The following is a 24210-nucleotide window of genomic DNA, read 5'->3' as shown; positions in this document are numbered from 1 at the left end:
ACTTATTCTCCTCTGTCCTCATACACCTGACAACACTGAGATTACCAAACAATTTTTTTTTTCCCAAGGGGTTACTGCACTGTAATAGTTCAGTGGCCACTTTCATCTTGGCAAGGGTAGAAGAGACTCTTGGCTATGGTAAGCAGCTCTTCTAGATGAAGGACATTCCAAAATCAAACCATTGTTCTCTAGTCTTGGGTAGTGCCATAGCCTCTGTACCATGGTTTTCCACTGTCTTGGGTTAGAGTTCTCTTGCTTGAGGATACACTCGGGCACACTGTTCTATCTTATTTCTCTTCCTCTTGTTTTGTTAAAGCTTTTATACTTATATAGGAGATATTTATATTAATGTTGTTACTCTTCTTAGAATATTTCATTTTTCCTTGTTTCCTTTCCTCACTCGGCTATTTTCGCTGCTGGAGCCCCTGAGCTTACAGCATCCTGCTTTTCCAACTAGTGTTGTAGCTTAGCTAGTAATAATAATAATAATAATAATAATAATAATAATATATATATATATATATATATATATATATATAATATATATATATATATATATACAGGTATATATATATATACATACGTACATACATACATACATATACTGTATATGTATACATACATATATATATATATATATATATATATATATATATATATATATATATATGGTATTTTTATTATAAAATTAATTTTTAAATATACTTACCTGGTAGTTACATATATATAGCTTAAATCCTGCGTTTCGTCGCGTGCACGTCAGAAATTCAAATTTCGCATAAATCGACGCCATGACAGTAGGTGGTCATACATGAGTGCCATCTCTCATAGGTTACCAGAACCATTCCCAACATTCCTCAGAAATTCCATGCCCCTGTTTTCAGAGGGGAGAAGGGAGGGCCCTTTCATATATGTAACTACCAGGTAAGTATATTTAAAAATTAATTTTATATTTAAAATACCATTTTTAAATGTAACTAACCTGGTAGTTACATATATATAGCTGATTGACACCATTGGAGGTGGGTAGAAAACCTCATCCCATCGGGAATTTGTATAATTATTAATAGCTACAATTAGTAGTACTAACAATCTGGTTCTTACCCGATAAGGAAGCTGGCTTCAAAATTATCCTGCCTCATTTCGCCTGCATTCCTTAAGAGACTCGGTGATCCACTCAGGGGGCTGTAAGTCTCTGTGGGGCTGCCACAAGGTCCTTGACCTTAGCGTGACTAGACCTCCACCCTTGCAAACCTGGCAGAGCCATGGATACTGATTCTGACCACCTACTCCAAAAAAAACACACATAAATAAACTAACTTGACTTGCATCCCAGACTGTGGAAGGCTGCAACAACTTTCACAGACAACCTGTGAACACAAGTACAAGAAAAATAAAAAGGCAATGGTATATATTGGATTATAGGGAAGAGGCAGTAGACCCTTCTCCAACTACGACGCCGGAGGTAACGTACGGACCAAGGGAACAGCAATCCTCATACTGGGTCTGGACATCTTTGAGATAACAGTCTGCGAAGATTGATTTACTTTGCCAGAAAGTAGCCTCCAGATTTGACTTCATTGATTTATTGTGCTTGTAAGCCATAGAAGTTGCAACAGCTCTAACCTCATGTGGTTTCACCTTAAGGATTGGGAAACTCCTTTCCTCAAAATTCTGGTGAGCTTCCCTTATCAAATCCTTGATGAAAAAAGCTAGAGCATTCTTTGATATCAGCTAAGAGGGTTTTATAACCGAGCACCAGAGGTTGTCTGTTTGTCCTCTCAGGTTTTTGGACGTGTGCAGATAAAATTTCAGAGCTCTCACTGGACAAAGGCCTCTCTCCTTCTCCCGTCCAACCAAGTGAGATAGCCCTGGGATGGTAAAAGATCTAGGCCAAGGTTGAGAAGGATTCTCGTTTTTCACGAGAAAGCCCAGCTGAAGGGAGCAGACAGCATTGTCTCCATTAAAGCCCACCTTCTTGCTGATGGCTTGTAACTCTCCTACCCTTTTTGCTGTAGCCAAAGCAACTAGGAAAAAGTGTCTTCTTGGTAAGATCCTTCCAAGACGCCTTGTCCAAGGGTTCAAAGCTACTTGAGGTTAAAAAGGCCAGGACTACATCCAGGTTCCACGAGGGGGTTGGATTGTCCTTCCTCTTAGTCGTCTCAAAAGATCTAATGAGAACTGAAAGATCCTTGTTACCTGACACGTCAATGTGTCGGTGACGAAAGACCGAGGCTAGCATGCTGCGGTAACCCTTGATGGTAGGCACAGCCAGCTTCTCTTTTGTACATAGATACAACAGAAAATCTGCTATATTGGCTATAGAGGTACTGGTAGAGGAAAGTTTGTTATTCCTGCACCATACTCTAAATATGTCCCACTTGGATTGGTAAACCCTAATAGTGGATGTCCTTCTAGCTCTGGCGATAGCTCGTGCAGCCTCCCTTGAAAAGCCCTTCGCTCTTGCCAGCTTTTCGATAGTCGAAAGGCAGTCAGATTGAGAGCGAGGAGATTTTGGTGGTACCTCTCCAAGTGAGGCTGTTTGAGTAGATCGCTCTGATTTGGTAATGTTTAGGGGGTATCTACCAGCCACTCCATTATCTCCGCAACCCAAGGTCTCATGGGCCAAAATGGAGCTATCAGGGTCATGCGGACGTTGGGCGATTCCCTGAATTTTGTCAGGACTCTGTCCAGGATCTTGAATGGAGGAAAAGCGTACACGTTTAGACCCTCCCAGTTCAGAAGAAAAGCGTCCACTGCGGCTGCTTCCTGGTCTGGGACTGGAAAGCAAAATAACGGCAACCTCTTTGTCATTTGTGTGGCGAAGAGGTCTATCGAGGGTTGACCCCACAACATCCAAAGGCTGGTGCACACCTCGTGATGCAGGGTCCACTCTGTAGTTAGAACTTGCCTTCTTCTGCAGAGCAGATCCACCCTGACATTTTTCTCCCCTTCTACGAAGCGAGTAATCAGGGTTATGTCCCTCGCTTTCGCCCAGAGAAGTAGATCTCTCGCAGCCTCGTAAAGTGAGGCCAAATGAGTGCCTCCCTGCTTTTTTATGTAAGCCAACGCAGTGGTGTTGTCTGCATTGATCTGAACCAATCTTCCTCGGACTTCCTTCTGAAAGAGAATGAGGGCTAGGTGAATTGCCACTACCTCTTCGATATTCATGTGCCATTTCCTCTGAGACTCTACCCACAGACCCGATATCTCGGCCTTCCCGAGTGTTGCACCCCACCCCATGTCTGAGGCGTCGGAGTACAACACTAGGTCGGGGTTCTTCTGATACAGTTCGAGACCTTCCTAGAGTTTGTTGGCATCGTCCCACCAATCCAAGAGATTCCTGATCCCCAGCGGGATCGGCATCCACTTTTCCAGACTTTGACCTCTCGTCCAAAACTTTGCCAGATGAAATTGAAGAGGCCGTAGATGAAGTCTTCCCAGGGACAGGAATGTTCGATCGATGAGAGGGTGCCCAGGAGACTCATCCAATCTCTCACCGAGCAGGACCGAAAGTCTAGGAAATGTCGCATCTTTACTAGGCAATCTAGAATGCGTTTCGGGGCTGGAAAAGCCCGAAAAACCGCTGAGTGAATTCTCATCCCCAGATAAATGATATTCTGTGAGGGTGTTAGTTGAGATTTAGCCAGGTTTAACATCAGACCTAACTGTTGCGTTAAGGACATTGTCATTTGAAGAGCCTCCAGACACTTTACTTGTGATTCTGCTCTGAGTAGCCAGTCGTCCAAGTACAAAGAAATCCTTACTCCCTTTAGGTGAAGCCAGCGAGCCACGTTGGACATCACTCGAGTAAAAACGTAGGGAGCCGTGCTCAGTCCAAAACAAAGTGCTTTGAACTGATAAGTGGTCTTGAAGAACACGAACCTTAGAAATTTTCTGTGATCCGGGTGTATCGGGATATGGAAATACACGTCCTGCAGATCCAATGACACCATCCAGTCTCCCTGTCTGGTGCCTGCAAGGACTGACGCTGAAGTTTCATGGCAAATTTTACTTTGCTGACGAACTTGTTCAATGGACTGACGTCCAAAACAGGTCTCCATCCCCCCAATCTTTTCAGAACTAGGAAAAGTCTGTTGTAAAACCCCTCCGAGGATGTGTCCTCGACCACTTCTATGGATGATTTCGACAGCATAAGGTTCACTTGCTCTTGAAGAGCTGCTGCCTTGTTCCCTGAGTGGACTGTTGTCAACTCTAATGGTATCGACAACATGGGAGGCATTCTAAGGAAGGGGATCTTGTATCCCTCCTTGAGGACATTGATCGTCCAGATGTCCAACCCACTTTGGCTCCACTCTTGCCAAAAGTGGGAAAGCCTGGCTCCCACTAGTGTCTGGAGATTGCATATCTCACTTTCTTGATTTGGTTTGCTGTCTTGGGAATCTGCGAGCCTGACCTCCAGCCGCAATTCTCTGAGGTCCCCTTGAAGGGGCTCTCCCACGAAAGGGCTGGCGAGTGGGAGGAGCCTCCTTTTGTTTCCTTGCTAAAAAGCTAGCTGGGAGGACTTTCTTAGTAGTCCTTGAGATAAGATCTTGCGTAGCCTGTTGTGCCAGAGCTGCTGACAAATCTTTCACTAAGTCCGGAGGGAAAAGATGATTACCCAACGGAGCAAATACAGTGGAACCTCTACATACGAACGTATCTACATCCGAATTTTCCAACATCCGAAGTAAAATTCGAGCAATTTTTCGAATCTCCACCCGAATCTTATTTCGACACACGAAGTAAGCAATTTTCGTCGTACCAGTTGTATCCGAATTTTTCGACACGCGAAGTACAATTCGAACACGTTCCTACTCTACACCCGAATTTTTTTTCGACACCCGAAGTAAACAATACCCGTACACGTAGATGGTACTCATAGCGCCGGATGTATTTTCTATTTCCGCCGATAGAAGGCAGCACTTCGACCTAAGAGGGACCCTCAATTAGCGTGGCTTGGGTCCTTCCTCTGTTCTCGTCGGCTTCGTGTGGTTGTGCCCTGTGCGTTCTGCTATTAACTGTGTTTTAATTGTGATTTTTTACGTTCATCCCTTTACAGTATTTTACGTAAATCATGGGTCCTAAAAGACTTAGTTTCGCAAGTGGTAGTGGTAGTGGTGAGAAAAGGGAGAAGGAAATGCTTTCTTTAGAAGTAAAGCAAGGAATTATTGAAAAGCATGAGCGTGGCATCCGCGTGAGTGAACTTGCAAGAGAATATGGCCGAAACATGTCGACGATCTCGACAATCTTGAAACAGAAAGAGAGTGAAAATGATTAAAATTAATCATCAAAAAGAAAAAAAAAATGTAAAAAAAAATATAAAATATAGAAATAAAAAAAAAAAAAATAAGCTAAGTTAGGTTAAAGTTCACTTAGTGTAAGTTAGAATAAGTTACGGTAGTGTACGTAGTCACCCTCTCTACCTCCTCACCACCCGTCCGTCTACTCTCTGCGTAGCAAGACAAGACACCTGCGCTGGACTTTTAAGGTAAAGCGACGCTAAAAACCCGTTTCTTATTTATCATTTCTTTAAAAATATTCTTTTTTACATGTCTATTATCTAATTTAGTGTGCATTATTGTCATGTGTAATTATGTGTAGTAATTTATTTAGGAGTTATCATAGGTTTTTGGGCTCAACCACGGATTAATCCTATTTCAATGTATTCTTATGGGAAAATTCGTTTCGACAACCGAACATTTTCAACACCTGAAGTCGGTTGTGGAACGGATTAAATTCGTATGTAGAGGTACCAATGTAAAAGTTCAGATCTCTGAACAAGGGACAAACCTGAAGATAAGAAGGAACAAAGCATAGCCCTCTTTTTAAGAACTCCTGCCATAAAAAGGGCGTTAAGTTCGATGAAGCCATCCCTCACGGCCTTATCCAAACAGGCAATCAGATGCATCTGAGCCTCATTCTTATGGTCTGTGGCCTCTGCGAGAGCTCCGAGAGTCCAGTCCATAAGGCTGAAGACTTCTATTATTCTAAAAATTCCCTGCAGCAGAGAGTCCATTTTAGAATTGGGCCACATAATCTTCGACTTGCTCATGGCTGACCTGTGTGAGGAGTCAACAAGTCTGGAGAAGTCTACCTGGGAGGAGGCAGGAACTCCCAAACTGAGAACTTCCCCAGTCGAATACCACACACTAGATCTGGAGGCCAGTCTAGTTGGAGGAAAGAAAAAGGAGGCCTTCCCTAGATCCTTCCTCTTGGATGTCCATTGGTTGAGAGTTGAGAAAGCTCTCTTAACCGATCTAGCCAGTACCATCTTCTTGAAGGAGGATGTTTTTCGGGGTCTGCCCTTCAAAAACTGAGAGGGCGGGCTATGAAGCATAGGTTGAGTAAAGTCTTCTGGATACAGAGATGTTAAAACTGTCAGCTGCCAGCAGCGAATCATGAGATTCGTCCTCTAAAACTTCGGCTAAAGGAACATCGATCTCCTGAGTCGAATGGGTAGGAGACAAAACCGCGTCCTATCGGTTATTGTCTTCCATAAAGAACTCATCCTGTCCTGATGGAACATCGTGAAGGATATCATCCAGTTGTGAAGAAGCATCACGTTTACGTTCTGCCAGTTTCGAGGGAGAGACAGGTTCCAGTGCTTCCAGCATAAGTTCATTATGCTCTAAGGAAGCATCAACATCGTGACTCCCATGCTGCGAGGGTAAGTCCTGCTCGCGTGCGTCCAGTGTGCGTTCAGCTTGCTGTATGTCAACAGCGTGATGCAAGGGAGCGTTAGCTGTGCGTCCAAAGAGTCGCGAAGGAGAGACAACAACTTGTCTATCCTGCTGCAAGGACAAGTCCTGACTGCATGCGTTCAGCATGCATCCAGATTGCTGCATGCGTCCAAACTGCTGCAAGTGTCCATGTTGCCATGAGGTTTCAGCGTGCTGCATGCGGGACATCTACAGCGTGACGCAAGGAAGCGTTAGCATCGCGTCCAGCAAGTCGTGAAGGAGAGACAACTGTTTGTCTATCATGCTGTGGGGACAAAAACTGACTGAATGCGTCCAGCATACGTCCAGACTGCTGCATGCGTCCAGGTTGCCGTGAGCTTCCAGCGTGCTGCATGCAACCCGCATGTTGTATGTTTACAGCGTGACGCGAGGTAGCGTTAGTCGCGCGTCCAGCAGGTCGTGAAGGAGACACAACTGCTTGTCTATCATGCTGTGTGGACAAATCCTGACTGCATGCGTCCAGCATACGTCCAGACAGCTGTCTGCGTCCAGAATGCCGCAAGGGAGAGACCAGAACCTTGTCGCTTCCCACAACGCGTCCCGATCGCTGCGAGGGAGCGTTGCTGAGCGTAGGAGAAATACGCTGTCCGATAACGCCTTGGTTAACGGCAGCTCCTTTCCTTGGTCTGTTGATATCTTTAGTTTCTTTTAGACGAGACTTCTCTGTTCGAGAATCGTATGCGTCAAACAGGGACGAAATCGACCTCTTTAGTTCAGACAGATCAGAAACTTGATGAGCGCCGTGTGCGCTAATTGAACCGTGTACTGATCACTGCAAGGGATCGTCAACCGTAGTTCTGGTGACCACCAGGGGAAAGTCCTTGCGATATTTCCGGCGCACAAGGCGCGATCTGAACCGTGTAACGATTGCTGCGAGGGATCGTCAACAGTAGTCAGGTGGCCACCAGGGGAAAGTCCTCGCGACATTTCCCAATCTGAGGGAGGGGAAGAAGGGTGTACAGAAATAAACTGAGCACCTTCTTCCTCCAACGAACTGTGTCTAACGCGAATGTTTTGACAATGACACGTCGTCGTCTTCCGAAAGGAAAACCTCTGGCGAACACCAGTTACTGCAGGATGGTTTATTAGGAGACATACGTCTCTTGAGAGGTCTTGAACACAGTGGTTGGCGCCAACCACGTCGCGGTTTTGCGTCATCCGACGAAGATGCACACTTTCTTACCTTGCCTTTCCAGCGGCGAGGGGGAGCAACCTGGGGATCGTCAACAGGATCACTCGAGGGGACGTCCGTTCGCTGATCAAGGTCTGACATATCCTTTGGCCTTTCGACATTACTTCTCCCAGGGATTGGGGAGCATGGAAGGGCTGGGATTATGAAAGACACGAACGGACCCACCCTCCACTTCACTGTCACTATTCAGAAGCTTGTTTTGCAAGCCACGCGCTGTACCCCACATAACTTCTTTTTCCGAAGTCAGGGAATGATCCTGTGCGCCTAAGGCTGAAATAGCAGCCATCACATCCTTTAAAGAAGGTTCACTTACCTCTGACACCATAGCGGGGTCTGGGACTACTGCCTTAGGAACATGAATAGGAATATTAGAATGATGTATATTAGAAGGAATATTACTATCAGAAGATCCATTTGAAAGAACACTGGTCGATCTAGCCCTTCTAAGTCTATCCTTCTCTAGTCGCTTAACATAGCGATCAAACACATTCCACTCTGAATCAGACAAAGACCGACATTCATCACATCTGTTACTATAAGTACAAACCTGACCTCTGCAACCATTACATAATGAGTGAGGATCAACAGAGGCCTTAGGCATACGAGTCTTGCATCCTCTAATACACTTTCTTATAGAGTCAGCCATTTTGTAAACAGAAAAACAGTCCAGGTCAAAATCCAACAGTGTCTATCTATTAGTGAAAAGTCAAAAGAATATCCAAAATCCAGCAGCGAAAACCATTAACAATAATCAGACAAAAGGTACTTCACCAAATTGTAGAATAAAGTAATATCAGCGAAACGAACTTCCTAGGTGTTGACTCAATCAACGGCAGGGAATTTCTGAGGAATGTTGGGAATGATTCTGGTAACCTATAAGAGATGGCGCTCATGTACGACCACCTACTGTCATGGCGGCGATTGCCGAGAAATTTGAATTTCTGCCGTGCGTACAACAAAACGCGGGATTTAACCTATATGTATTGGCGTGCTACTGTTATAAGCACACATTGAGTAAGTGTTTTTTCAGATGTATGAAAATGGATTAACTGAATACGTCTTAATAGTTTTTAAGTATTTATTCTATAAAAACAACAGAGTTAAACATCTCCATCACTGGAGGAAGCTGGGTTGGTCCAGATGACCAATTCTGGTGAAGTATAGATATGAACTGACTAAATTATCGATATCACAGATATCGTGTGCTTAGTTTACTTTAGACACGTCACAAACTCGGAAGACACCTGCATCCGGTGACGTCACAAACTTTCACACGCTGAGACAATGTGTTGACGTTTAAGAAGAATGTCAATTTGCCGAGGTTTGCATAGGTTTGCATTGTATGTCCTGTTTACGATTTGAATGACTACAGCAAATCCCAGGGTTAGCTCCTCCAACCAACATGACATATTACGTCATTTGTTTTAAACATGTAATATTAACTATTCTAATCATTACATATATATGTAACTACCTTGGAAGTTACATTTAAAAATATACATACATATATATATATATATATATATATATATATATATATATATATATATATATATATATATATATTATATATATATATATATATATATATATATATATATATATATATATATATATATATATATATATACTATATATAATATATATAATATATATATATATCACATACATACATATACCAAGGCAATTCCCCCAATTTTGGGGGGTAGCCGACATCAAACAAATGAAACAAAAAAGGGGACCTCTTCTCTCTACGTTCCTCCCAGCCTGACAAGGGACTCAACCGAGTTCAGCTGGTACTGCTAGGGTGCCACAGCCCACCCTCCCCTGTTATCCACCACAGATGAAGCTTCATAACACTGAATCCCCTACTGCTGCTACCTCCGCGGTCATCCAAGGCACTGGAGGAAGCAGCAGGGCCTACCGGAACTGCGTCATAATCGCTCGCCATTCATTCCTATTTCTAGCACGCTCTCTTGCCTCTCTCACATTTATCCTCGTATCGCCCAGAGCTTTCTTCACACCATCCATCCACCCAAACCTTGGCCTTCCTCTTGTACTTCTCCCATCAACTCTTGCATTCATCACCTCCTTTAGCAGACAGCCATTTTCCATTCTCTCAACATGGCCAAATCACCTCAACACATTCATATCTACTCTAGCTGCTAACTAATTTCTTACACAATATATATATATATATATATATATATATATATATATATATATATATATATATATATATATATATATATATGTATATATATAAATATATATATATGTATATATAAAATCATTTCCTACCTGTTCTAAAGTAAGGAATGGAGAGGCAGAAAATGAATCCTCAATCTCCAATTTGTAATGACGAAGCATCGCCATGAAATCTCGAGCTTCTTGCTGGAGCCTGAAAAATTATAGAGAAACACCATGAATTATTAAAAGAATTCTTTTGGCAAGGGCAAAATCCTCTTACATAATAAATATCAAAATAGAAATTCTGCAAATCAATTAACGAGGCACTACACAGCTAGGCATAGCACATCTGATTTCATTTCAAATTTCCTACATTAAGTTATTTTTAGAGACATGAAAGCATATTTTCCTAAGTGTATCTCCAACTACTGTAATACAGTTGGCACCATATTCACATATTGGAACAAAACAAAATTCTAGAATGTGACAGTACTTTTCTACATATGATGTTTTTTAATATGTTGATTATTTTAAAAGGTTGCATTCACTACTCCAACAACGCTTCAAAATCAGTATTGATTTCACTTTGAATATCTAGGCTTTTACCTTACAATAATGATTCATAAAACCTTTAAATATACAAAATAAAATATTACCTTGTAAAGGAGAGGGCAATTTCATCATAGTATACAATTTCCGTTAAGCATGTGTGAAGTGCACTCTGAAGCTGTGGATGACAGGCCTGTTCTGGGAACAGCAATGCCCATTCTCTGATTACTGATCCAGCAGTCATCCTCTGTACAGATGATCTTGAACAAAGATGAGTGACAAGGATGCGAATATAACAGATGTCAGGTGTCTCGTCGGGAGGGTACTCCACGCCAGGCATTGGTTTTATGAGGTACTGTGACAAACGACCTAAAAGGATAAGGGGGAAAATAACAACTCGGTTCATGACACTACAAACAATTTACACATAATGTTGTAATCTGAAAAGTCTCGAAATAATATTGATTTCTAATCTTTTAATGAAACAAAGCTCAAAAAGAGCTCCGACTGAAACAATTTTATTTTGTGGTTATTTCTAACTTAATCTACATTTTAATTTCTAAACCAATTTTCATCTTTTAAAAGACATTCTAAAAATATTTTTATTGGCTAAAGTTTAATAAAACATATTTTTCCTTGAATCCTCATTTTTTATAAGTATTTTTTCAAACATATTGGCAATAACTGTAAAGATTGCCATGTTACATATAAGTTTTGATAATTTTGCAAATCCCTTCTACAAATTTTTATAAGATAAAACTTCCTATCTTTTCATATATGAATGGTAAATATTTGTCCATAAACAAAAAAGTAGTTTTGATTTTTCTCTGCAAATCTCCTGTTTTGAGATATTAGCCATCAAAGTTTTTTTTTTTTTTTTTTTTTTTTAAGGGTAATTAGGGGTTAGTTTGGGCTTTTAAGGAGTAAGGATCATGAGGGCATGATCATATTTCTGAGTTATTCATTAAGTAGTGGTGAGCAACACCCCTCAAATTCAGAAATATATCTGCTACTGTACATATACCAAATTCCTACAAATGAGTAAGACATTGCTAGCATATATTTCTTGTCTGCTATCTTTCTTGGCAAATTTTACTCTTCAGGCATACTTAGCTGTCGTCTCTGATATTTCATACATCTTCAGCATAAATATATCATGAAAATTGTTATTATATGAATCAACAGACAGAGAAATACGGGCTTCAAAATTTTTCATTTTGTAGTGATCAGTTGAATATACTTTAGTGTTCATAAGTATGGGCTTTTAGTGGTAATTTTCTTAAACAATGGGGATTATAAGATCATACTCATCATATCTCAAGGTTATATAAAATCTCAAAGTTATTTACTAAGCAGTGGTGAGCCCCTTTCCACAAATCTCGAAATACATATACTAAACAGTATGTAACAAATGCCCTCAATTCTGTTTATTTTCTGTAATAACTAGTAATTTGGTTGATTTTGGTACACTATTAACTAATAATAATGTAAAATAGTAATGACTGCTCTATTGCAGGTTAAATTAATTATAGATATTTTATAAAACAGTATCATGAGTACGCATTAGTCAAAAAATTTAATAAAAGTAAAAACTATGAAATAAAATGAAACAAAATATCATTCCTTCTAAATGTACAGTACATTCCAAAGTACCTACTCTATATTGGGCCCTGGATTATTGAACCATACATTACTGTAAAAGAGTTTAACCCTTTTACCCCCAAAGGACGTACTGGTACGTTTCACAAAACTCACCCCTTTACCCCCATGGACGTACCGGTACGTCCTTGCAAAAAAATGCTATTTAATTTTTTTTTTTTTTTGCATATTTTTGATAATTTTTTGAGAAAATTCAGGCATTTTCCAAGAGAATGAGACCAACCTGACCTCTCTATGACAAAAATTAAGGCTGTTAGTGCAATTTTAAAATATACTGCAAAATGTGCTGGAAAAAAAATAACCCCTGGGGGTTAAGGGTTGAAAATTTCCAAATACCCTGGGGGTAAAAGGGTTAAGAACTGTGATTGTCATGAATGCTCTTTTTAAAATCAATGGTTCGACCATTGCATTAGTATTTCTCCTCATCTTCAAGTCCCCATTCATCAATTCCTTCAACACTGTACTGAGCCTGGTTTCATCAAACAAATCAGCATATCTAATTGAGTGTTTCCAAAAGTAGACTAAAAACACAGTGTTACGGTATTTGGGATTACCTCACGTCGTATGTAGGTTATCTGAACACGCACACTCATCCCTTGAGAAGGAGGCTTACAAATAGCATTATCATTATTACTTTATAATTATTATCATCATTACTAATATTATCATTATTTTTGTTGCTGTTATTGTTGTTACGGCAATCCTGACTTGATAAAACGATAGTAATATGAAAGAGTTGTGACCTGGAGTCCTGACCCTAGGAACCTTAAATGTACCCTGATGCTTAGGCCAGGGTACCTGCATTCTACATAGACTAAAAACACAGCTCTAATTTCCTCTCACCTAACAACTTTGCAGCAGAACATCGGGCTCTCACAACCACAGACTGTCTTTCATGGTAATCATTATACTGGTCACATCCTCCAATGTAAAACTTCACTTCAGCTTTTTGTCCAGGGTCGGACAAACAACTGATACGTAGTTTTTTCCCCTCCCTGCTCTGAAATTAAGGAAATTTCTATGTCACAAGAATATGGCCCAAAATAAATCCTGGCTCTCTATTCATATTGGGGTTAACAATAAAGCAAAAGGAACATTAAAATGGGGTTAACAATAAAGCAAAAGGAACATTAAAATGGGGTTAACAATAAAGCAAAAGGAACATTAGAATGGGGTTGAAAATAAAGCAAAAGGAACATTAAAATGGGGTTAACAATAAAGCAAAGGGAACATTAAAATGGGGTTAACAATAAAGCAAAAGGAACATTAAAATCTGGTTGACAATAAAGCAAAAGTAACATTAAAATGGGGTTAACAATAAAGCAAAAGGAACATTAAAATGGGGTTAACAATAAAGCAAAAGGAACATTAAATTGGGGTTAACAATAAAGCAAAAGGAACATTAAAATGGGGTTGACAATAAAGCAAAAGTAACATTAAAATGGGGTTAACAATAAAGCAAAAGGAACATTAAAATGGGGTTAACAATAAAGCAAAAGGAACATTAAAATCGGGTTGACAATAAAGCAAAAAAGTAACATTCAACTCTGCTATACAGCTGTATTCTCAAAGGACCAAAGTCAATTAACATAAAGATGTTAAATTTTAATGAATATCAAAAGCATAAGCAGCAGAAAGAACTCCCTCCAGAAGAACCTTTCAAAGAGCTATCTCTACTAATAGCAACTAGATAGCAGTATAATCTTCTCAATTTCTTATTTACATTTCTAGACAGAATATCTTATACAGAGAAAAGTAAAACTTACAATATTATGATGAGCAATCAAAAGAAGACTTGGGTCAAGAGGCACTTTGGGACTTGCCATTGCTAAATACAGCCAGCTGGCTACCAGAGGACAAACAGCCATCAAAAGATAACTGAGAGAGACATTTTCAAGCATTTGCTCCCAAATCTGTCAAAAAATAAATAAAAATAAATTTTTATAATGCAAACACATTATTAATACAAATCTTGAAAGAAGGGTATCACATGATTAATGCGATATTTACTAAAGTGAGTTTCGAAAATCTTTTTGGCTACTCAAACATATTAAAAAAAGGCTATTTGGCTACATAGTTCAATTATGAACAAACTTAGATTTGCCCTTAGGAGGCAAGACTTGGCACAATTAAAGGCCTTTTTGGCATTGGAACAAATTAAAAAATAAACTATTAGAAACACGAAATATAGACATCATCCTAGCTAAAAATAGTATAATCTAGATTTCCAAAATTCCAAGCAAAGATCATGATTCACGCCCTTTAATGGACTATCCAACTTTTGTTATGTTGCATAATGAATCTTAAATACAATGAACTAAAATAAAGGAGAATCTTTGAAGTAAGATATTTTCTCACCTTAAAGACAAGTTCTAGATTATCAGAAGACTGCTCTAACAAGGCTCTTTGGAAGATGTGCGTTAGCGCTGGCTTGATGATCAGACTTAACCAATCTCCAGGACTTAGGCTACTTGCGACAAAATTTGTACAATCTTTAATCTTGGAATCATTATTATTTATCACACTGTTATCTGAGCTTTTATCATCTTCCAAACACGTTTCCTCCATTTTCACTTCACCAATTTGTATGTTTGACACTTTAAGAGTCATCTTGTCACTTTCACTTTCCGACGAATCTTTTTCCTCTTTGATCACATGGGTATTTGACACTTTAAGAGTCACCTTGTCACTTTCACTTTCCGACGAATCTTTTTCCTCTTTGATCACGTGGGTATTTGACACTTTAAGAGTCACCTTGTCACTTTCACTTTCCGACGAATCTTTTTCCTCTTTGATCACATGGGTATTTGACACTTTAAGAGTCACCTTGTCACTTTCACTTTCCGAGGAATCTTTTTCCTCTTTGATCACGTGGGCATTCCCAGTTTCCCTTGCTCTGACACCAGACTTCAGTGATGTAAGTGTGTCCAATGTTTTCAATGCAGATCCTCTAACGGAACTACTCGTGTGGTATAAAAAGGGCCAAAGTCTGGGGACTAGTTCTGTCAGGTGCTTCACGCCACTGAAAAAGAATCTCAAATTTTAAATACAGTACATTCTGTACAGTATCATAAAGATGAAATTTTTCCCATTTCCCATGCTAATTATGAAACGTTAGCTTTTTTTTTTTTAAAGAATATCATATTCCAAGCTTTTTCTTATACTCATTGTTTTTCTCTTTATTTTCAGCTCTCCAACTATCAAGTTATAATTCAACTCTATTGCTAATAGAGAATTGGTAATGAAATACAGTTAGAATTCTAGTATGAGCTGAAACTGAAAGGTAGAAATAATAAGTGTAAGAAAAAGGCTGAAATAACATATTCCTAAAAAGTTCATAGTTAAGCTTTTAACTTAAAAGAATAAGTTGAAGCTTGATAAAAGTTAATTTCTAAGCCCTTATGAATCGTGAGAGGGGGCAGAGGCAAAAGCATGCCCTGAAACACACCGATCATTTCAGAGAGGATGTCTCAAGCAGGTTGCAATAAACACTTTATTACTTTAAATTATATCGCTTGGCCATACAAAACATAGATAGGAGCTAAAGCGCTGTGCTTAAATACTCAGTGCACAGAGGCAAGAGAGCTCTCAATGCTAGGTATAACGTCCTTGTACACTACCGATCGAAGCTTATTTGTGTTAGCAGCTACCTCAGGAGTGATGCATTTGCTGCCACTCATGGTACGACAATCATATAAACTATGCTAATCCTGGGTAGAATGCGTGTGCACCCGTGGAATGCTTAGCATAAACGCGAGTCTCTCAAAAGAAAATGAAGTACTGTAGTGGCATGAGACACTCCAGACTCAAAATTTCTTTGAATGATTTAGAACTTACTGGAAGAGCTGAGCCACTTCTTGCTAGCAGTAAATGATGACTTATCTGAACAGGGGAAGTATATATATAACTTACATTGTGAAATTCTAAAACTAGCCCTGATATTTTCTATTCTGAGGTTCTGACGTCAAAATTCAACAGAACCTAACCTCCCAAATAAGTTTTACTTTTCTGTAAAATCTTTTTGACTAAAAAAAAAATCTAATTCATCCTTGAATGAAGTTATCCTGTCAATAGAGATTAATTAGTCTACAACCAGCATGTGGAGCCAGAATTTCTTTAATAAACACAGACCTAGCCTGTTTAAAGCATTTTTCTCCTCTTTTACGGGTGGCTTGACGTATGTCTACCTCACATTCACTGTAATTATTTTGCCTGGCAATAACTACTAAAACTGAAATGTCCCAGCTTGATTACCAGCCGCGTATTGTATAAACAAAAATTCTATTTGATTTAGCACTGAAAATTTTAAACTTGAAATTCAAAGGCTTGACGAACTACCTGGAGGAGAAAGATGTACAAGGGGCATTTGTGAAAGGGAGGCAGAAGTAGAATCCATAAAATTAACAAGACTCTTTAACATTACAATGTGAATCATTTACTCCAACAGAACAAGGGTTAACACCGATCGAAATGGCCCTACATTTAGCATAATCTAATACTATTTAATCTTGGAGACCCTTACACTCATTGCATCTACCCTGAACTACTGTATACATTCTTTGCCTCAACGGGTGACTCACATTTCATGCGGGTCAAACTTAGACATGTACATAGAAGTCTTATTAAAAACTACATAATAAATTTTAGAAGACATAACTTGAATATTAAGTTTGAAATTTAATAGAAACACAATACCATCAAGAACCTTAAAAAGAGCACAAAAAATACCCAAAATAGAGAAGTCAACACTGACTAAAAAGCAATAAAGAGGATTTCAAATATGGTTGCCATGGAGAGCAATGCAAAGTAGCGCTAGTAGTTATCAAGATATAGAAGGGCTAGTAGTTATCAAGATATAGAAGGGCTAGTAGTTATCAAGATATAGAAGGGCTAGTAGTTATCAAGATATAGAAGGGCTAGTAGTTATCAAGATATAGAAGGGCTAGTAGTTATCAAGATATAGAAGGGCTAGTAGTTATCAAGATATAGAAGGGCTAGTAGTTATCAAGATATAGAAGGGCTAGTAGTTATCAAGATATAGAAGGGCTAGTAGTTATCAAGATATGAAAGGGCTAGTCATACAAATATGCTAATAACCCACTAAAATTTGAGTTTGACAACCAAAGCTGCACCTTTAGAGCTTATAGTACAATGAATATTTGGTAAAACTGAAATATAGGTAGTCTGTTATCTCCTCTTTGTAGTGTACTCTTCTCATCCATAAACAAAACTGATTCAATATATAAATCTTGTTAATTAGGTACCCCACTCTCATACTTAAAAGAGATACAGCATTCCAAATCAAAGAACAAAAATAGATAACCCCAACCATGACTGACCTGTCACGTAGAGCAGGATGAGCAAGAAGTTTGGATAACAGCAGCAATATGGAATTGGTTGAAGAAGTAAGGTCATCAATATCTAGCAAAGAGTCCCACAAAGTAGATATCAGTTTAGCAACAACTTCCTTCTCGAGAAGCTGTACAACACTATCAGCAACCGGTACCAAACAAGATGCAGCAACTGCCACTACATCATCCATTTCATCCTGCAAACCTAAATACAAAAAAATTTAAAATTGAAATTGGGTTTATAGAATTGAATATTGGGTTTATAGAGAAAACAACAAAAAGTACAACATGAAATTGCTCATTAACATTTCTGATGAAAACCCAAAATCTCTTTCATGGAATTACTTATCTTCCATCAGACAGAGCTAGTTCATCTTTAATTGAATTAAAAGCTTGAGTGTTGTCTTAAATTCCACACAACTATTTTCAATGTCCACTTAAACAAAAAAAAAAAAAAAAAAAAAAAAAAATTCCTATTTGAAATTCATACTTTTCATTAGCACCGAACCAATCACAAGATCTCCAACTACAGTAAAGTACCAGTGTTATCTACAAAGCAATATCAGTAAATTCAACACACAACATGTTTAAGAATATTCCTCATGAATTTTTGCAAGGTATGCTTTAGGTTTGGTTTTGAATAAGTATACAAAATCTAAATAGTAATTTGTATTTTTTCTAGTTATACAAAAAGTAGTCCTTTTAAAATAGGGAGATGTCTTCAGCATTGCTGAAATGCTGTTGAATTAATCAACAATGTAGTTAACAAAAGCGGTGAGAGAGACTTTATTTTTTACCTTTGGCTAAAGTTTCACATGCCTTGTTGAAGTGCGAAGTTTAACTTTAAAAGCTCAGATTTGTATAGCCAGAAAAATTAAAATTACTTGTAAAATTTGCTATTTGTTCCTATGCATAAACAAACCTGTCATCCTTTAAAATAGGGAGGCTCACTAATTGGCGAGTTAGAAGTCCCCTTAGAACCGAGATGGTTGGTTCTTTTCCTTTTCTAGAAGTGTTAGTCGTACAAAACCAAAGACGACGACTCCAGCAACCCCCTATCTATCCATCATAGGGATGAATAGGCTGATTGGGCCACGCCTATACAAAAAGATTGGTACATAGTCAAAGGAGGGATCCCTTCCCCATAAATGGAAGACCAGGCCAGAATGATACCTGGCATATGTGATCCATGGGTTGGCATATACTCTGTTATCATACCCCTCGTCAAGGAAGGATGGAGGAGATACTTTTTTAGATTCAAAAGAATGGAGCTTAGAAGTATGCTTTCCAGCATCAAGTCAGATCTAATGAGTAACAGTATGACCACTTCATCCACACAAAAAAAAAAAAAAAAAAAAAAAAAAAAAGGGGGGGGATAGGAAAGATAAAAGAGAAGATCCTGTCATTCTACCTTCCATCCATGATTTACTGGGAAAAGAAAGATAAAGGAGAAGAGCCAGTCATTCTACCTTCTATCCTAAATCTACATTTACATGCTACCATAGACAAGATGCTTCCTGTCCCGGGCAGAGCTGGGTTGGCAGCATACCTACTTGAGCAACCACCACAGGGCCAAGAACAAGTGTCAAGGGACTTGTGGATATACTCCAGTAGGTAAGAAGCTGTAAAGGTTGTTACTCTCGCAGTACTGGCTCATGGCCTAGCCCCGTAGCTCCGGTCAATCGGGTGTTATCATTCCCTTCCGAAAGAAGGGTAGTGTTGTAAGGAGCCCTTTCTTATGGCTCAACTTGTCTTCCTGGACCTCTTGGATTACTACTACTTCTGCAAAGCAGACAAAGAAGAGTTGGAAGAGGAACACTCCCATTTCTTTCTCTCTTTCTCTTACCATCTCTCGTCTCAGGCTCTTCAAGTAAATGAGTCAAGGTCTGAGCAGCCATCGACGATGAGCTCCCCCATTCTGGGGAGAACCGCATTTCTTACTCCAACACGAACCACATAACTGGAGAGCACTCAATAGGAAGGAAGCGGTAGGAACAGAGGAGACAGAAGCGGTAGGAACAGAGGGGACAGAAGTGGTAGGAACAGAGGGGACAGGCACTAGGACAATACACTTAGGGAGCACAGAGTACAGGGATCACCAATGTAATCATTGAAACCAAGGATGCTGACTGCTAACACTAGAATCACTGGTGTCACCACTGAGGTCATCAGGGCAAAGTAGCTTTATGCAAGAACCAAGGAAGACCTTCCTTAGGTCACTCAACATCAGCAGTCTGCAAGAAAGAGCTTTCAGCACATGCTAGAATGCAACGATCACCTCAAACCTGGAAAACTCCCAAATATAGATCAGAGTTGTCACAGCTCCTCAAGCATAATTCTCAGGTCTAAGCCAGGACTGTACATGCAGAAGATTCAGCAAAACACCAAACTCAGAGAGGAGAGCAAAGTAGTAACAGCCCCTCTGGCAATTCATAGGCTTGGCAAGGATAAAACTAGGGAAGACTTGGCCTTCTCGCTCCTCAACGCAAATGCCAGCCTACAGGAGGCCATGATCTACACTTGGTAACATACATACATATACCAAGGCACTTCCCCCAATTTTGGGGGGTAGCCGACATCAAACAAATTAAACAAAATTGGGGACCTGTGGCACTTGGTAACAAAGGGGATAATTTTAACAATCTTGCCCTTAAATTAAGATTGGATTTATCACCGGTTTATCGTAAGCTGAAGAAGTTTCCAAAATATGCATGAAATCTTGCTATGCTTCACTACAATATAAAGCCGATATCACCAATCAAACTAAAGGTATAAGAAAAAGAATAAACAGCCTTGGATAGGACGCAAAAGCATATGTACTTGTTGTGGCCAAAGACAAAAGTATAGTCTTAGACAGGTGGGTGGATGTGTAGGGGTATTCATCTGCTTGCACCACCTCGATAACGAATTAAAACAGCCGTTTCAGATGTGCCGAGGACATCTCCCTAATTTAAAAAGACGAAGGATTAGTATATGTGAGGGAATAAATAAGACTCGAATTTCTAACCAAGAAAAAAAAGGGATTTTGACGTAGGAAAAATCTATTTTTGGGTGAGATAGCCATGTCGTCCTGATGGAAGTTCCTTCTGGCAACTTCTACAGTATAATATTTCTGCGATTGATATTACAAGAGAATTAACGTCAGGTATCACGGGGTTCCAACCGCCGGAAACAACTATCCGAAGATATCGTGTATAATCCGAAAAAACCATAGATATCTGCACCCCAAACAGACCTTACCCAGTCTAATCCACTAAGGGGAAGGATAAATAACACATCCTATCACCTTCGAGTGCCTCTACTGTATACGTTCCTGTCTTCTATTCCTTTGATCGCAGCTTATGGCTACAGTTCGGTTGATTTTGTGGGCGCTTTTTTCGCAGTTTTTTTTAAGAATTATCATTTGGAATGGCTTCCCCTTTTTCGTCAAAGTTGGGTATTTACCTCTCTTTGACTTTATTTATGCTAATTTTGGTTTCACTCCCTTCGGGGAATTTTATTTTAGCTTTTGGTTAGAGGAAGCCAAAGCGCTTTGAGTCCTGCTAGCATGGCGTCGGGCTTAGTCCACCATGGCCTCTCATTTATCGTGTTTACTTTATTTTTATGGGCAAGTTTCACGTTAGCTAGTTTTTGTTTAGCATTACGATGCTAAGGACCCCTTATCTATCCTTCCCCTTAGTGGATTAGTCTGGGTAAGGTCTGTTTGGGGTGCAGATATCTATGGTTATCTTGGGATACGTCCCTGATTATACACGATATCTTCGGATAGTCGTTTCCGGGGGTTGGAACCCCGTGATACCTGATGTTAATTCTCTTGTAATATCAATCGCAGAAATATTATACTGTAGAAGTTGCCAGAAGGAACTTCCATCAGGACAACATGGCTCGAGCCCAAAAATAATTCTAAAAAAGGTAATCATGGAGGATATGGTAAGAATCACACAAAGTAATGCAATATAAAAATCCTCAATACAAACTAACAATGGAAACTGCACCTATTACAAAATTACATGTACTAAGGTAAAATAAAAAAAATTTGAAATAAGAACAGTACACATCTATTAAAAAAATGTGCATTAATATCTATCCACAAATTAGTATAAAAGTGAATAACCATGCAAGCCTATTCTGGCAAAAATGAAACTTTAACAATCTATTACTAATTAAAAATAGTAATACAAAAATACAGTCTATAACTGTGCAAAGAAAACACCATCATACCTTTGAAAATGTGTGGATATGCATGAGTCATAAGATTAGATCTTATATCAGCTCTTACAGCTAATAAATACTTAAGGCCAAGAAGGCCACCATGACGAGCTTCCCACTCCCCTGAGGAGAGTAACTTTTCCAATACAGACAAGACATCATAAACACCCGACTCACACAAGAGATTTAGAATACCACCTGTAAATAAAATAAACTTTTAAAAGTACATGGAACTATATGGAAAAAAAAATATCACAAATTTTTTAAAGTAATTTGTATTTTTCCTAACAATACAAACCTGGGTCCTTTATTATAAGAGCAAAGAAAACAGTGAATGTGGAAAACGGCAGTTAAAATCATAATAAGGTAATTACTGTACCTATCTGTAGCGAAGATGCAACCGGCCCCCACCCGGCTCAACAATTTACTTAAAACGAAGCTTGGGACTTACTCGGGGGCTGGTGATAGCGGTATTTTCAGTAAAGGTCTCTGGGCTGTATTAGGAAAAATACAAATTACTTTAAAACTTTGTGGATTTGTTCCTACAAAAATACAAACTATCATCCTTTACTATAGGATACGCATGCTTAGGTGGGAGGAAGTCCCCTTTCTCAACTGGCAGGAAGCTTATCCCGGGGAGCCAAAGTTCGAGTATCTCAGATGCGCAAGAGTGTAAAGGTTCCTTACACCTTGTGAACTGGAGGAGTACCAGCGGGTTTCATGGCCCTGGCTGTGAAAGTGTTATACTCGAACTGGAATACCGTGTGCAGTAAGCCTCGCAAATAAGGGGTTTGAAGAAGTATTGTGGTCCTAGGGAATTTCAGATAGCACTTTAAGAGCTGTCACAGGACAGCAAAAGCTGGTCAGGATTATCAGTTACATCCCTAGGACTCATAACTTGGAAATATAGAAATTACGAATCAGGCATAGATGGATTCTGAGTTTTTGCGACAAAATCTGAAATGAAGGAGAGAAACCTGCTTCCACCCCCTCGAATGGGTGATGAAGTTAAGCCTAAGCAGCTCATTAACAAGTTTAGCTGAAGGTAAAGCTATCAGAAAAATAATTTTCTAGGGTAAGGGCCCTGTCTGAAGCTCGCCTTAAAAATTCGTAGGGTGCCCCCTTTCAAGAACATACAGTAATACCTGTACACATTCCATGAAGGTGGGGTCACCTCAACTAAAGGGCAGAGCTGCTCAAAACTCTTGGTAAGCAAAAAAATTTCCTCCAAAGGAGAAATATCTACTCCCTTAGTCTAAAGACTTGGCTCAAAGCCGAGTGATAGCCTTTAACCACTGAAATGGAGCAGAGTTTCTCCTGCAGTGGTAGTACAAGAAGTCGATAATTGGAGGCACAGAGGCTCCGAGAGGAAAGATACCCATCACACGACACCAACCACAGAAGATGACCTACTTGGCCTGGTAGGAAGCCCTCAAGGATTTACAGAGGTATTCAATCATCTGCCGCGTTCTCCTTGAGAAAAGCCTTTCTCAGAGGTGAAATGCTGAATAACCTCCACACTTGAAGACGAAGGGATCACAGAGCATTGTGGAAAATTCTAGTGTGAGACTGACGTATAAGGGGGGGGGGAGTTGGCAATTCTCTCAGTCTCTGTTAGGAGGTATAGGAGGTCCGGGTACCACTCCTTGTGTAGCTACCTTGGAGCCATGAACATTAATGACAGGATGGGAGTGTTACTTACTCAATTGAGGAGTCTTCGAAGTAGTCAGAAGGCAGAAAAGCATAGGCATCAAGACCATCCCCATGGGTGTTGAAACGAAGCATGCTTTGCACTTCATTTTGCAAGGCAAGATCTTCAGCTGACCCATGATGATATGATGATGATGTCGCTGGAGGATGAATTAGAGAGGGAAAGATGATGAACAGGCGACAGTATCTAAACCAGAAGACCTCCACCATCCATCTCTCTGCTCCATAGAAACATCAATACCTACAATTGGCCTGCAGGCATCCCTCTTTAGTGGTGGATTGGGGGGAATGCCCTGCCTAGCAAATGCATTTTCCTCTATCTTTCCCTCTGCTTCTACCTCAACCCTGGTTCTGTTGAGAGGGGAAAGATTGTGTAGAAGGGGTTTTGAGGATGGAGTGTCGAGGCCAACATCCTTTCTGTGTCGGTCTTTGGGTTGGTTAAGAAGCAGGTCTCCCTTGACCTGACATTGAAGGTTGGGGCTGGCGAAAAGACACCGTCCTCTGAAGGAAGAAGTTCTGATTTTCTTTTCACCACTCCTCGATACCCATATGTATTTCCACTGGTGGAAAAGGCAAAGGCTCCCTAAATTATGAGTTGCGGAGGGTA

General features: G+C 39.7%; 1 protein-coding gene across 1 annotated transcript in view; it reads right to left on the bottom strand.

Moving 5' to 3' along the window:
* Hel89B (histone acetyltransferase 1) overlaps positions 1 to 24210 on the bottom strand; it is a 203128-nt gene that overhangs the window by 118784 nt on the left and 60134 nt on the right. Inside the window, exons 9-15 of the mRNA XM_068384403.1 lie at positions 21906 to 22091; positions 17673 to 17889; positions 14692 to 15355; positions 14100 to 14246; positions 13177 to 13333; positions 10782 to 11043; positions 10237 to 10336 (exon numbers count right to left, since the gene is read on the bottom strand). Of these exons, the coding sequence (XP_068240504.1) occupies positions 10237 to 10336; positions 10782 to 11043; positions 13177 to 13333; positions 14100 to 14246; positions 14692 to 15355; positions 17673 to 17889; positions 21906 to 22091 (1733 nt within the window). The remainder of the gene's footprint in view (positions 1 to 10236; positions 10337 to 10781; positions 11044 to 13176; positions 13334 to 14099; positions 14247 to 14691; positions 15356 to 17672; positions 17890 to 21905; positions 22092 to 24210) is intronic.

This window comes from Palaemon carinicauda, chromosome 12 (genome assembly GCF_036898095.1).
Source record: "Palaemon carinicauda isolate YSFRI2023 chromosome 12, ASM3689809v2, whole genome shotgun sequence".
NCBI lineage: Eukaryota > Metazoa > Arthropoda > Malacostraca > Decapoda > Palaemonidae > Palaemon > Palaemon carinicauda.
This window is presented reverse-complemented; position numbering and strand designations above follow the sequence as displayed.